The sequence below is a fragment of the Oncorhynchus kisutch genome, linkage group LG27, assembly GCF_002021735.2.
Source record: "Oncorhynchus kisutch isolate 150728-3 linkage group LG27, Okis_V2, whole genome shotgun sequence".
NCBI classification, from domain to species: Eukaryota; Metazoa; Chordata; class Actinopteri; order Salmoniformes; family Salmonidae; genus Oncorhynchus; species Oncorhynchus kisutch.
In genome coordinates, this window is record NC_034200.2 from 19,657,561 (window position 1) to 19,670,262 (window position 12,702).

The 12,702-nt window shown below is 41.1% G+C and overlaps 1 protein-coding gene across 1 annotated transcript in view; it reads right to left on the reverse strand.

The window, feature by feature from the left end:
• The window catches only part of LOC109871535 (potassium voltage-gated channel subfamily H member 2), a 42,068-nt gene extending 32,751 nt beyond the window's left edge, over window positions 1-9,317 (reverse strand). Inside the window, exon 1 of the mRNA XM_031806593.1 lies at window positions 8,580-9,317. Coding sequence (XP_031662453.1) covers window positions 8,580-8,696 — 117 coding nt within the window. The 5' untranslated portion in view covers window positions 8,697-9,317. The remainder of the gene's footprint in view (window positions 1-8,579) is intronic.
• Window positions 9,318-12,702: the final 3,385 nt, after the last annotated feature.

The window sequence follows — 12,702 nt, forward strand, 5'->3', positions numbered from 1 at the left end:
GTTACAACCAGTCACCTAAAGCTAGGTTTACCACCAAACGTTAGCATGACTGGAGTTGGCTGGCTAGTTAGCCTGGCTACTGCTAACTTATGCACCTCGCTTCGCATTTGTAACTTGTTAGCAAACATGTGTAATGTCAGCAACGGTAAATCATTTTACTAGCTAGCTGTGTAACATGATTGATGAGGATTGACATTGGTTATGATCATGACCGTGGATGCATTTTAATTTCACAAAATTCTAGGCATAATGCAAGATAGGATTCCAAACAGATGTAAAGAACAATTTATATCCAGCAAGCCAGCTAACTTATCTAGGTCTACTAGCAAACATGAGGAGAAACAATAATACAAAAATGTACTGTTGCAAATCTAAAAAATTGAAGCTGGTTTTATTACAAATATTTGCCTAAGCGTGCCTGATAGACATGGCTGTAGATAGACACTGTCTGCCTACCTACCTAGGCTCATTTGTATGGTCTGGTCACTGTGCAAAGGTTGAGGGTTATGCCATATTTCTTTCTATTATTAGGCTAGATATTGTTGTAATATCTGTGCCTGTCCACATGTATGCATGTTCAACTAGTCTACCCTAATGTTCATGTTATGCTGGCACAGTTCAATATTTTTTTTTGTCTTGGACAATACCGTATGGTGCCTTCCTGGAGTTATTTTTAGATACAGAAACAGAATTACTTTGCCTGCATGTGTCATTGTAGCAGAACTGTATCCCGTGAACTGTATCCCTCTCGAGGGGTTAGACATTATGCTGGATTTCAAGCAGTTGACTCATGAGCCCCATGAAGTAATCCAACAAATGTGTATGTATTTTTGCCTCCATCTTGTCTATTTCAAGTCTTCTCCCATTGATCTAGACAGTTATGTTATCATGACATGCAGCACTTTTTGGTGGACACCCACCTTTCTCGATCAATGAGAGAAGACTAGAAATAGACAAGATGTCGTCAGTTAACATTAAACATTAAACTCCCTGTATTTTAGATTTTGACAAATATTCTTTGGATATCGGAAAGTTTAGCATCTGTTCAGCTTATAAATATCTTCTGTGAATCCATAAAGGCAGACAAATTTCAAAGATTGATAGGTTGATAAGCTGAACAAGGTTGGTTACAACTGGGGTTGGAGCGAAAACCTACAGGAGGGTAGCTCTACAGGAACAGGGTTGGAGACCCTTGTGCAACATGGTCTTATGCTGAGCCACATTGCTGCGTTTACACAGGCAGACCAATTCTGATCTTTATTGCACCAATTGGGCTTAATCACATCAGATCTTTTTCAGAACTGATCTGATTGGTCAATAGACCAAATAGTGAAAAAAAATATCAGAATTGTGCTTTATTCTGCTTCAGTACACTGGCAATGGTGTTTGGCATGGTGGGCTGGGGAAGCTGAGACTCTGTGCTTATGGCGAATGGTCTTGTCCTGTCTGAACGGCCAGCTGGGTAAGGTTCTGCGGAAAGTGGTGTATGGCATCTTAACCACCAACTGTTGCAGAACATTTGCTGGTTTTGCACATTTCCTGGAAAGACATGGTTGTGGTGTTAGCATTTGACATGTTTTGTGGAAGGAACGTAGGGCAACACGCCTTTGTTGGTAAAGGTGTCAACTGAATGGGACCGGCTAGCGTATTGTTTAGGGACAATAGGTGCTGATTTTGAGAGGAAAGATCAGTCAACATAGTTAGCAGGGCAGTTTTTACACAGTATGAATTGTCGTGTATGGTAGATTGAGGAGAAATGTTATCTCTCAATTGTTGTCATACACAACAATACATTTACTGTCTAAGCACAACCCTGCACTACCAAAATCCCCTTCCTCATCTCAAAGTACTGTCTGTAAACCTCCCCCAGCCCATTGACTGACAGATCATTCTTGTCAATAGCAGACCTTTGCAGGGGATTTTTGTAGACATGTCTTTGTATTGTGTTTTTAGAATCAGCAGAGAGAGGAATGAGGTGAATGTGTCATTACTGTTGTAGTCTTTATTTGATACATTTCAGTGTCCCTTGCTGGTTTCTGTCCCACAATCTTGTTGTGCTTCATAACCACAAGGTTTCCCTCCCTCATGCTCGTGTACCCAAAATGCCGCCACTTTGGGGTATTTTTCAGCAGGGCACTGTCACTGGAATGACTCCAGATAACCTGAGTTTTACAAAGAGAAGAGGGGTATACTAAATTGATTACATGGTCTGGAAGGAAGGTACTCTGTGGCTACCTCTAACACCATAACACAACCCATACAAACACTACCTAATTCATGTTTATGCCATGCTTACTGTAAATATTAGCTGTCAGCTTGGTAGGACATCTTGGTACTATCTACAACAAAATACACAATTTAACCACCCCACTAATTGTATTGATTGCTGTGTGTTTTTCGCTCAAAGTACACAATTCCATCATCACCGTTGCCATCATCTACTTTAGCGGACCGTATCTGCCTTTGTGGTTCACTATGAGCAGAGGAATACACAGAAAGTCGAAAACTTCCCAATCCTACCAGTGAATTGAAAATGTGCTAGTTCTAGCTTGCGGTTTGGATAATTATTATGTTTATGACAAAAAAGTAATGCTAATATAGTAATAATTATATGCCATGGCAGAGCCAGGGTGAAATTCCACTTTCATTTAAACTCATTTACCCTATAAATGAAATTACAGTTGCTAATGGAAAAGGACATATATACAGTACCAGTCAAAAGTTTGGACACACCTACGTTGTAGAATTATATTGAAGAAAACAAAACTATGAAATAACACATATGGAATCATGTAGTAACCAAATAAGTGTTAAACAAATATACATATATATATACTTTATATTTGAGATTCTTCAAAGTAGCCACCCTTTGCCTTGATGACAGCTTTGCACACTCTTGGCATTCTCTCGACCAGCCTCACCTGCAATGCATTTCAATTAACATGTGTGCCTTGTTAAAAGTTAATTTGTGGAATTTCTTTAGTTCTTAATGCGTTTGAGACAATCAGTTGTGCTGTAACAAGGTAGGGCTGGTATACAGAAGATAGCCCTATTTGGTAAAAGACGAAGTCCATATTATGGCAGGAACAGCTCAAATAAGCAAAGAGAAATTACAGTCCATCCTTACTTTAAGACATGAAGGTCAGTGAATATGGAACATTTCAAGAACTTTGAAAGTTTTCTTCAAGGGCCGTCGCAAAAACCATCAAGCGCTATGATGTAACTGGCTCTCATGAGGACCTCCACAGGAATGGAAGACAGAGAGTTAGTTACCTCTGCTGCAGAAGATACGTTCATTAGAGTTAACTGCACCTCAGATTGCAGCCCAAATAAATACTTCACAGAGTTCAAGTAACAGACACATTGCAACATCAACTGTTCAGAGGAGACTGTGTGAATTAGGCCTTCATGGTCGGATTGCTGAAAAGAAACCCCTACTAAAGGACACCAATAATAAGAAGAGACTTGCTTGGGCCAAGAAATACAAGCAATGGACATTAGACTGGTGGTCAGATTTGAGATTTTTGGTTCCAGCCGCCGTGTCTTTGTGAGAGTGTAGGTGAACAGATGATCCCTGCATGTGTGGTTCCCACCATGAAGCATGGAGCGGGAGGTGTGATGGTGCTTTGCTGGTGACACTGTCAGTGATTCTATTTAGAATTCAAGGCACACTTAACCAGCATGGCTACCACAGCATTCTACAGCATCCCATCTGGTTTGCTCTTAGTGGGACTATAATTCGTTTTTCAACAGGACAATAAACCAACACACCTCCATGCTGTGTAAGGGCTGTTTGACCAATAAGGAGAGTGATGGAGTGCTGCATCAGATGACCTGGCCTCCACAATCACCCGACATCAACTCAATTGAGATGATTTGGGATGAGTTCGACCGCAGAGTGAAGGAAAAGCAACCAACAAGTGCTCAGCATATGTGGGAACTCCAAGACTGTTGGAAAAGCATTCCAGGTGAAGCTGGTTGAGAGAATGCCAAGAGCGTGCAAAGCTGTCATCAAGGGAAAGGGTGGCTACTTTGAAGAATCTAAAATATATTTGGATTTGTTTAACATTTTTTGGTTACTATAGTTTTGATGTCTTCCCTATTATTCTACAATGTAGAAAATAGTAAAAATATAGAAAAACTCTTGAATGAGTAGGTGTGTACAAACTTTTGACTGGTACTGTATATAAAAAATATGGAGTCTCCAGCTCTATTGATCTCTGAGTAATTAGGAAAAAAACAAAGTGTTACTTTACTTTCGTCCCGGTTCTCCCCTACAGTATGTAAGACAATATACTTACAAAATTATATTATTCCCTGTGTCAGGGGATTGACATACCTTTGCAGTGTATCACCGACATACAGTAGACAATGAACAGGGTATTGTAAAAGAGAGAACACTTCCAACATCCAAACCTCTATTTCTCTTAAATACACTCTTAAAATAAAAAGGTGATATCTAGAACCTAAAAGGGCTCTTCGGCTGTCTTCATAGGAGAACTCTTTGAAGAACCATTTTTGGTTACAGGTAGAAAGAACCCTTTTGAGTTCCATGTAGAACCCTTTCCACAAAGGGTTCTACATTGAACCCAACATAGTTATACCTTTAACTAAAAAGGGTTCTCCTGTGGGTACAGCCGAATAACCCCTTTGGAAACCTTTTTTCTAAGATTGTAGGACATGTCCTTTTGTGGTAGAAACTTCTAGTCACAGTAACAAGTGAGCACCTCTGCTTTGCACTGCACAGCACAGGGGAGGCCCACTTATCCAGCCTGCAATAAATCTTACTGCACAAGGGCCCCTGGGACATGGGATTCCGTTTGCCTGGCTGCCTGGGCATGAGTTGCGTTATGCTTTACTGACTGAGTATGGTGTTCAAGGGCACTGTTTTGCCAAGATAAATGTTGGTTCCTTGACCGGAGAAACTCCCCTACTGTGCACTCTGTGCTACATATACTTGGTTATGTAGCAGTCTTTGGTTATCCACACTATACCTCATCTGTGTCTCCAAGTACATAGATGACTATGATGAACCATTACAATAACTAGTCTCATAAGAACCATTTCTCTCTTTTTTTGGACAGTAGGTGGACATTCACCTGTGTGAACCATTGCTGGATTTATTTTCAATTCACCAAGCTTTACAGCGAAATGCTTGTCTTGTTTCTGTTAACACTATGGATGGATTAATGACTTGCCGAGGATAAAACTAAACACTGTCTCTCGCCGACTCATGACTCAATTCCAGCATGATGTAGTGCTATGAGTTATCTGTTTACAACATCAGATTCCACCCCATGTCCACTCCAGGGTGAAGTTTCTCTTAGATACACATCTAGGATCAGCTTCCCCTCCCCCAATCCAAACCTTAACCATTTAGTGGAAAAAGGCTAAAGTTACCCTAGAAAAGCATACAGGTGCAACTTCCCCCTAATCCTCTGATGGTCACACAGTTTTGCAGGGCCCACCGCAAGGTCCAAGGCAACTACTTGTTTAATTGTTTAATTTTTTTAATGGGGCAGAGAGAACCATATGTGACCTACCGGTTCGATTCGGTCTTATGCAGCAACATTTTAAAAGGTTATTTTCTACATTGGATAAAAGTAGAGAAAAGTAAAAAAGTAGAGCTAGAAAATGGTATTTCATACACTACAGTTGAGGAACAATGGGAAAGTAATTCTGCTTTGAAAGTTGATAAACTTGTAACCTCACTTTTAAGAAAAAGGCCAAGGCAACTACTATTGTAACTACTATTGTTTTGGTACACCAATTGGAGAGCTCTTCTTTGTCTACACCCATTCAGCATCGGTCACACCCTCTTAAGCTTTAGCCCCACCCATCTCTTTAAGGGTTGATCCGAGCGTTCTTTCCTAACAGCAGTCAGCACTCAAGCTAACGTTGGCTAGCTTGCTAGCTACTTCCAGACACAAATGAGAGAAGCTCACTGACCATTTTACTCTCCATAGCAAAGCTGGTTAGGCTGTTTTTATGTAATCCAGGGCGTTGGTGACTGCAATTGTGCTGATGGCAACAATACATTTTTTTGCCAACGTTTACTGACATCGGCCATATCGATCGTAAATGTGTCAGTTATTCTGCGCTGTGGCACACTCAGACGAGAGTGTTCTGAAATCGGAGTAGATAGCCAGAGCGAATTTACCAGCTATGTCTATCAACAGCTGTCGCAGTGACATCATGAACATTTTATCAAAATGAATACTTGCATAGTGGAGTCTTTTGTTAAGACATGTAGCTAGCTAAACAATTAACCTTAATCACAACTCATGATGTTACTAGCCTGCATGAATCTGCAGCTAGCTAACCAACCATGTCCAATGTTAGCTAGCTAACATTAGGCTATAACTAGCAAAGCAAATGGCTCTGAGATACGAATAATATTACTACACATATCATACACGTAACATTAGCTAGTGAGCCAGCCAGCTAAAGTTAGCAAGCAAGCTACTTTTTGACAAAATTAGAAAAGTGTAATATCGGAAAATGTAGCTAGCTAGACTCTCTTACCTTTATATATTGATTGACGCTTCTCCCTCTCTGTCATGGATGCCATGGTTGCCCTTCATTTTAAGATGTAATCCGGAGACAGGTGTCCTTAGCTATCATACTCCAATTCCACTGATTTCAAAACTCGGTCCTCCAGAAAGTGGAGAGCAATACTTATGCAGTTCTACTACGCAATATATATATATTTTTAAAGCTGCATTAGAGAGGATTACCTACACATACTGACCAGCTCAAATAGACAGAAGCTTGCTACATGGCAGATCAATCCGAAACTCATCTCTCGGCATGTCCAAGATACTTTTTCAGTTAATATCCATTATTGCCCTTTAAAAAATAAAAACACTTTTTTTTGTTGAGTTTTAGTCATTTCCAGGCATAATATTAAACGTATTTTGATAGTTCCCAAAATAAATATTTTCCCTTATAAAATTCCCTTCAATGTACACATATTTGCCATATATGAGATACATATATGATTACATACATATTTGCCATATATGAGATACATTTTGTAGTTTTGAAGTTAATATTCTGTAATTCTAAACATTTAATTCATGGCTATTGATGTTTTCATATGCTATATGGGGGGCCGATGTCCGGGGGACCAATCCCCCCCCCCCCCAAAATAAATAAATGTAAATTAAATATTTTGAGGGGAGCAAGGTGTGTGCTACGCAAGTGACACTGGCATCTCTGAGAGGAACTACATTAACCATTATGCGAATCAATTTCTATTTGTCACATGCTTCGTAAACAACAGGTGTAGACCAGTGGAGGCTGGTGGTAGGAGCTATAAGAGGAAAGGCTCATTGTAATGGCTGGAATGGAACGGTGTCAATCATATGAGAACCACATGATTGACTCCATTATTTTTATACCATTCCAGCCATTACAATGAGCCCGTCCTCCTATAGCTCCTCCCACCAGCCTCCACTGGTGTAGACTAACACTGAAATGCTTACTTGTTTAGAACAAGCCCCTTAAGTTGATTGTCATTGTTTGTTTGGCTTTTATTAAAAAATAACAGTGAGAATGGTAGTCACAACAGGATGTAGCATAACACTAACTGAGGTTAGCGTAACAGACTGGGGTTAGAATAACAGACCATGTAGCTTACTATATTAATGTACTGATGACATTAGAATATAATATTACATAAAACAGGCATGCAAACAAGCAAATAATGTACTTATGTACCTGCTCAAACACATAAACACATGCATGCATGGGCACACACACACACACACACACACACACAAACACACACACACACACACACACACACACACACACACACACACACACACACACACACACACACACACACACACACACACACACTGTAGTATAGCCCTGGGTAACTGTTTGTTGGCATTTGTACAGGTAAATACAGCTTATGACCAATAATCCTATCACAAGTAGAGATACTCATGGATCAAAAACGTTTTTTTTCCTACCGGCCAAACCCTCCCCTAACCTGAACGACGCTGGGCCAAATGTGCACCACCCCATGGGTCTCCCGGTCACGGCCAGCTACAACAGAGCCTGGACTCAAACGCAGAATCTCTAGTGGCACAGCTAGCACTGCGATGCAGTGTCTTAGACCACTGTGCCACTCGGGAGGCCCCAACACAAAATGTTTTTAATTCCAGTAAGACACACCAAGGAACGCCACAACCTGTCTGTATTGAATCTAACCTCCACAGACTGAAGCACACTGAATAGGCTTTATACTGATGTACACTGTCTGGAACCATATGCATCTTCTTTGAATAAACTGTTCAAGCACCCTGTACAGTAGAATAAGAGAGTATACACTATTAAGGTAATACAAAGATAAAATAGGCTGATGCACATATCAAAATAATAGTTGTGATACCCCTTCAACAGCAATTAATGTGCCTCTGTTTAACTGGACACTAATCCCTGACAGACCAAATGTTAAAATAGAAAAGCCACTGAAAGTTGGGATGTATTTGAATGGCCTTGTTCTCTCCCAATAGTGCCCGTGGTCCCATGCAGTCTCACAGCCAGGTCAGAGTCCGGCTACTCACCTCCTGAGCAACGATGCTGGAGATGCGGACAGCCCTCTTCACTCGTGTGTTCCGGCGCTCGTTGCTGGCCACTGGCCCCCCGTCCTGGGATATACTGCCCCTTCCACTGAGGGACATGGTGGATCTGCCCTCCTCTGCCCGCTCTTTCCTCCACACAGCTGCTTGTTATCCTCGCAGACTCATCTCCCCAATCTCACAATCCCGTGCCCTCCCCTGGGTGAGCTCACACTCACAGGCTATGTGCTTCTCTGTGCTGTGAATCCACACAGGGCTGTTTAGGGTTCCGTCAATCTGAGTCCAAAGAGAGATAAACAAAGTGAATGGTCCATCTGTGTTATTTGTCCTGTCATCAACTTCACTTTAGGTCTTGAACCAAAGTCCCCCTTTTTTCTCCTGCTAATGTTCCTTGTCTTAATGATCTGACACGTCCCCAGGAGAAGAGGTGCTCCGATGCGGTTCCACCTAATGAGAATTGTTGTCACTTCATCATCTTCATGGTCTTCTCCCATTCTCTTTTCACTCTACCGCCTCCTATTCTCCCTTGTGCAGTATGAGTATCAATTATGTCATGTCCAGAGACCGAGAGCTCTCCCTCTTTCTTTCTCTCCCTCGCTCTCCCTTGCTCTCCCTTTCTCTCTCACTCTCGGAGTAGAGTCTTCGCTCTACTTTTTAGTTGCTTCGCTGTATCTGTGAGGTGCCACTCACCCTTCCCTCCATCTCTCTCCCCAACCTCTTGTCTTTTTCTCTCCCTCTCCCTCTCTCTTTTTCCCCTCCTATTTTTCTCGCCTCTGTAAAAGCGCTGTACCACTCAGGATCAGCTGTAATTGCAGCTGGCTCTGTCTCCTCCTCCTCCTCCCCTCTCCTAATTTCCACCTCTTCAGTCCATCACCAGGCCAGCTGCAGGACTTGATTGATTTCCCCTTTCCCCAAATAAACACCAACAGACTTCCATAAACCTTCTCCCCCCCCCCCCCCCGTCTCTCCTTCTTTCCCTCCCTCTCCTTAGTCACACCAGCTACATATTGCATTACATTTGTTAATGCGCTTAAAATAAATTAATGTAAACAGTGTTAGGGTTTTAAAATATAAGATATTTCGCATCGCCTTGTGGTTGAACCACAGCGGTGATACTTCTGCCTCTGATACCTAGTAGCTAGCTTTTCACTGCACTGGCCCATTAACCCTCCAGCTGCTAACATGTGGTTAACAGTCTCTAAGCTGATTTGCATAGGATGTTGTATGTTAAATAATATAATATATTTTTGCCTCAGAGACACCAGAGACTGTAGACTGGAGATTGGTTCACCTTCTCAACAGTATCTAAACCAATATTATTTGCAACATCTTGGCTAACTTAGGCATGACCTTGGGCACACATAGTTACTCTACCAATCTAATATTTTATTGATGCTGACAAAACCGAACCTTTCCTTTACATACCACTAAAGGCATCCGCATGCTTCCCAGCCGAAACAGTTTGGTAGAGTTCGTGCACATGTTATGATGACATTTTGTGAAGTTTTCGTGAGTTTTGGACTTTGGGGTGTTTTTTTGGGCTGTTCGGGCAAGCAAAAAAAAAATCTGGAGGTGGCCGAAGTTCGGAGCCGAAGTCTACATCCCGTCGGTGATTGGTCAACAGTAGAGATTCTTCAATCAAGTCTTTGTTGTCATTCAATGAGAGATGACTTGTTTTCATGCACATTCTTTCCTTGAAAAATACTGCACCAAACATCTTGGATGTAATATTGTGCGACGAAGATCTCTTTGGCAAAAATGTCAAAATGAATGACAGATTTCTTTAGTTATCGTAGATTAATTCAGAGTATTTTGAGGAAGTGTATACTGGCTACTCTCAAAATGGACAAACAGTAATATTGTCACTTTTTCTTTTAAGGGAGTACGCAGCACATTCGTTCCGTTCAGCTAGCCGAGTTTGGCGAGGCGCCAGCCGAACTGAAGCATGTTGACGCCTTAAGTCTTCCTCCTTGGGCTGAGAGATTGGGATAGGGAGAGATTGAATATGTCCGTAAACACTCCAGACAGCTGGTATTCCATGAATAGGAATATATATATATATAATCAACAAATAGATAATCAATCAACATCACTTTGCAGCATATTTTCTCTCCAATTCGCATAGATTTTCTGACTCACTTGTGTTAAAAACAGCAGCTTGCCAAAGTATTGAGATGGCAATCAGTCTATGGGACATTTATTTAAGATTAATCTCCGCTGGAAAGTATAGTGCTGGGATTAAACAATCAATCCAGTTGATAAAGTGAAAGAAGATCCAGTGGGTGTGTAAGGCGAGCCCATGCTTCATTACATTCCCATACCATGTGTGACCTTCCATAAACCAGGAGCTCACCTTGCATCAGCCTCACCACCCGTCAATCCAGCCTCTACTGTCTTCCAGATAGTGTGACTGGGAGCTTTGTTATTTATGACCTTGCCCAGGGGAGTGAAACCCTCTTCATTTTTCAAGTATTGTGGTGGCAGCATCATGTTACCGGCAGGGACTGGGGAGTTTGTCATGATGAAAATCAATATGAAATTACCAAACCCCATTAAAAGTTAGAGGAAACCCTGCTTCAGTCTTCTGAATACCTAACCCTGGGATAGAGTTTTATTTTCAAGCTGTGCAATTACATAAATGTTAATGCCAAAGACACACCAGAATGGTTTTCCAATAGGTGTTGAGTGTTCCTGAATGGTCCAGTCTCAATCCTAAATGAAAATCAAGAGTCAAGGTTTGAATTTGGCTTTCCATCAGTGACTCCCAACCAAATTCGCTGAGCTCGAGCAATTTTGACAAAAACAATGGGTATATGTTGCCCTAAGAGTTGGCCAAGTTGGTAGAATCTCATTCAAAATGATACCCAGCTGTAATGGCTGCCTATGGTGCTTCCACCAAGTTTTTACTCTGGGGTGTGAATACATACACAAATCAATTAATTAATTTGGAAAATGTTCTATAACTTTTCTTTCGCTCTGATAATGTGGATTAGGTTGTGTACATCAGTAAGAAAAAAATATAATTTAATAAATGTTGAAATAAAATTTGAAGGCAGCAAAATCTGAAGAGGGGTGGGTAGACTTTCACTAGACACTGCCACAAGAGGCAGCTGAGCTGGACGGCTCATAATAATGGCTGGAATGGAGTAAATGGAATGGTATGAAACACATGGAAAGGTTTGGGCTGAGCCTCCCATTCAAAGGCAAAGCTTTTGAGAGAATGGTTTAAACTACTATGCCAGTATTTCAACAGTGGTGTAAGCTCTAAATTTACTCGGTCTTAAAAAGATTACCCAACTTTTACTCATAAGTATTGGACATTTGAACTAGAGGTCAACTATTGTGCTGAGTTACCAAAAATGAGTAGTACTGTCAGGAAATTGAAATGAAACAAAATATACAACAAAATGCTCATGATTAAACCAACTATTGTCTATGTATCACAATAAAAGCCCACAAGAGACACACACATCACATAGCTGAACTTTTTGCCAGATCAGAACTTTACTTTCACAGAGACCTTGAATACTGTGAGATAAGATGAGCTGTGTCCTACATGCTAAATGTGTTACAGTAAAATATCAGATGTTCAGCAGGGAGTCTGCAGTACACAATACTCTGAATTCTGCTTCTGCTTGCTAAAACTAACTATTACCTGAGTGACTCACTCGAGTAGATACATAATCTAACATGATCAAATTGACCTGGGTTTAGAAATAAAATGTGAGTGGGGAGATACTTTCCATAAAAAAGAAAGCTGTTAGCTATGTGGGCTGTCTGGGTGGGTGTTTTCCCTCAAGCAGGGTTTGTTTGTAAAGCCTATGGGTCGTCGCATGGATGATATAACTGTCTACACATTCTGATTTTGTGTATGTGGGTGGTGAGTATAGGGCTTATACTGATGTGTCATTTGATGCTTGATAGGGCTTGTAAAAACAAAGGAGTTTCCCATAAGTATGTGAGAGTCTGCATGTTTGACACAGTCCATAAAAAGAACCCAAGTTATTGCAATGGAAAGAATGACACATTTCCCTCCAATTCTTTTTTCAACAGCAATAGGCATCCAGCTGCTATGCAATGGCTCAGTGCACAGAAATAACAGTTCACT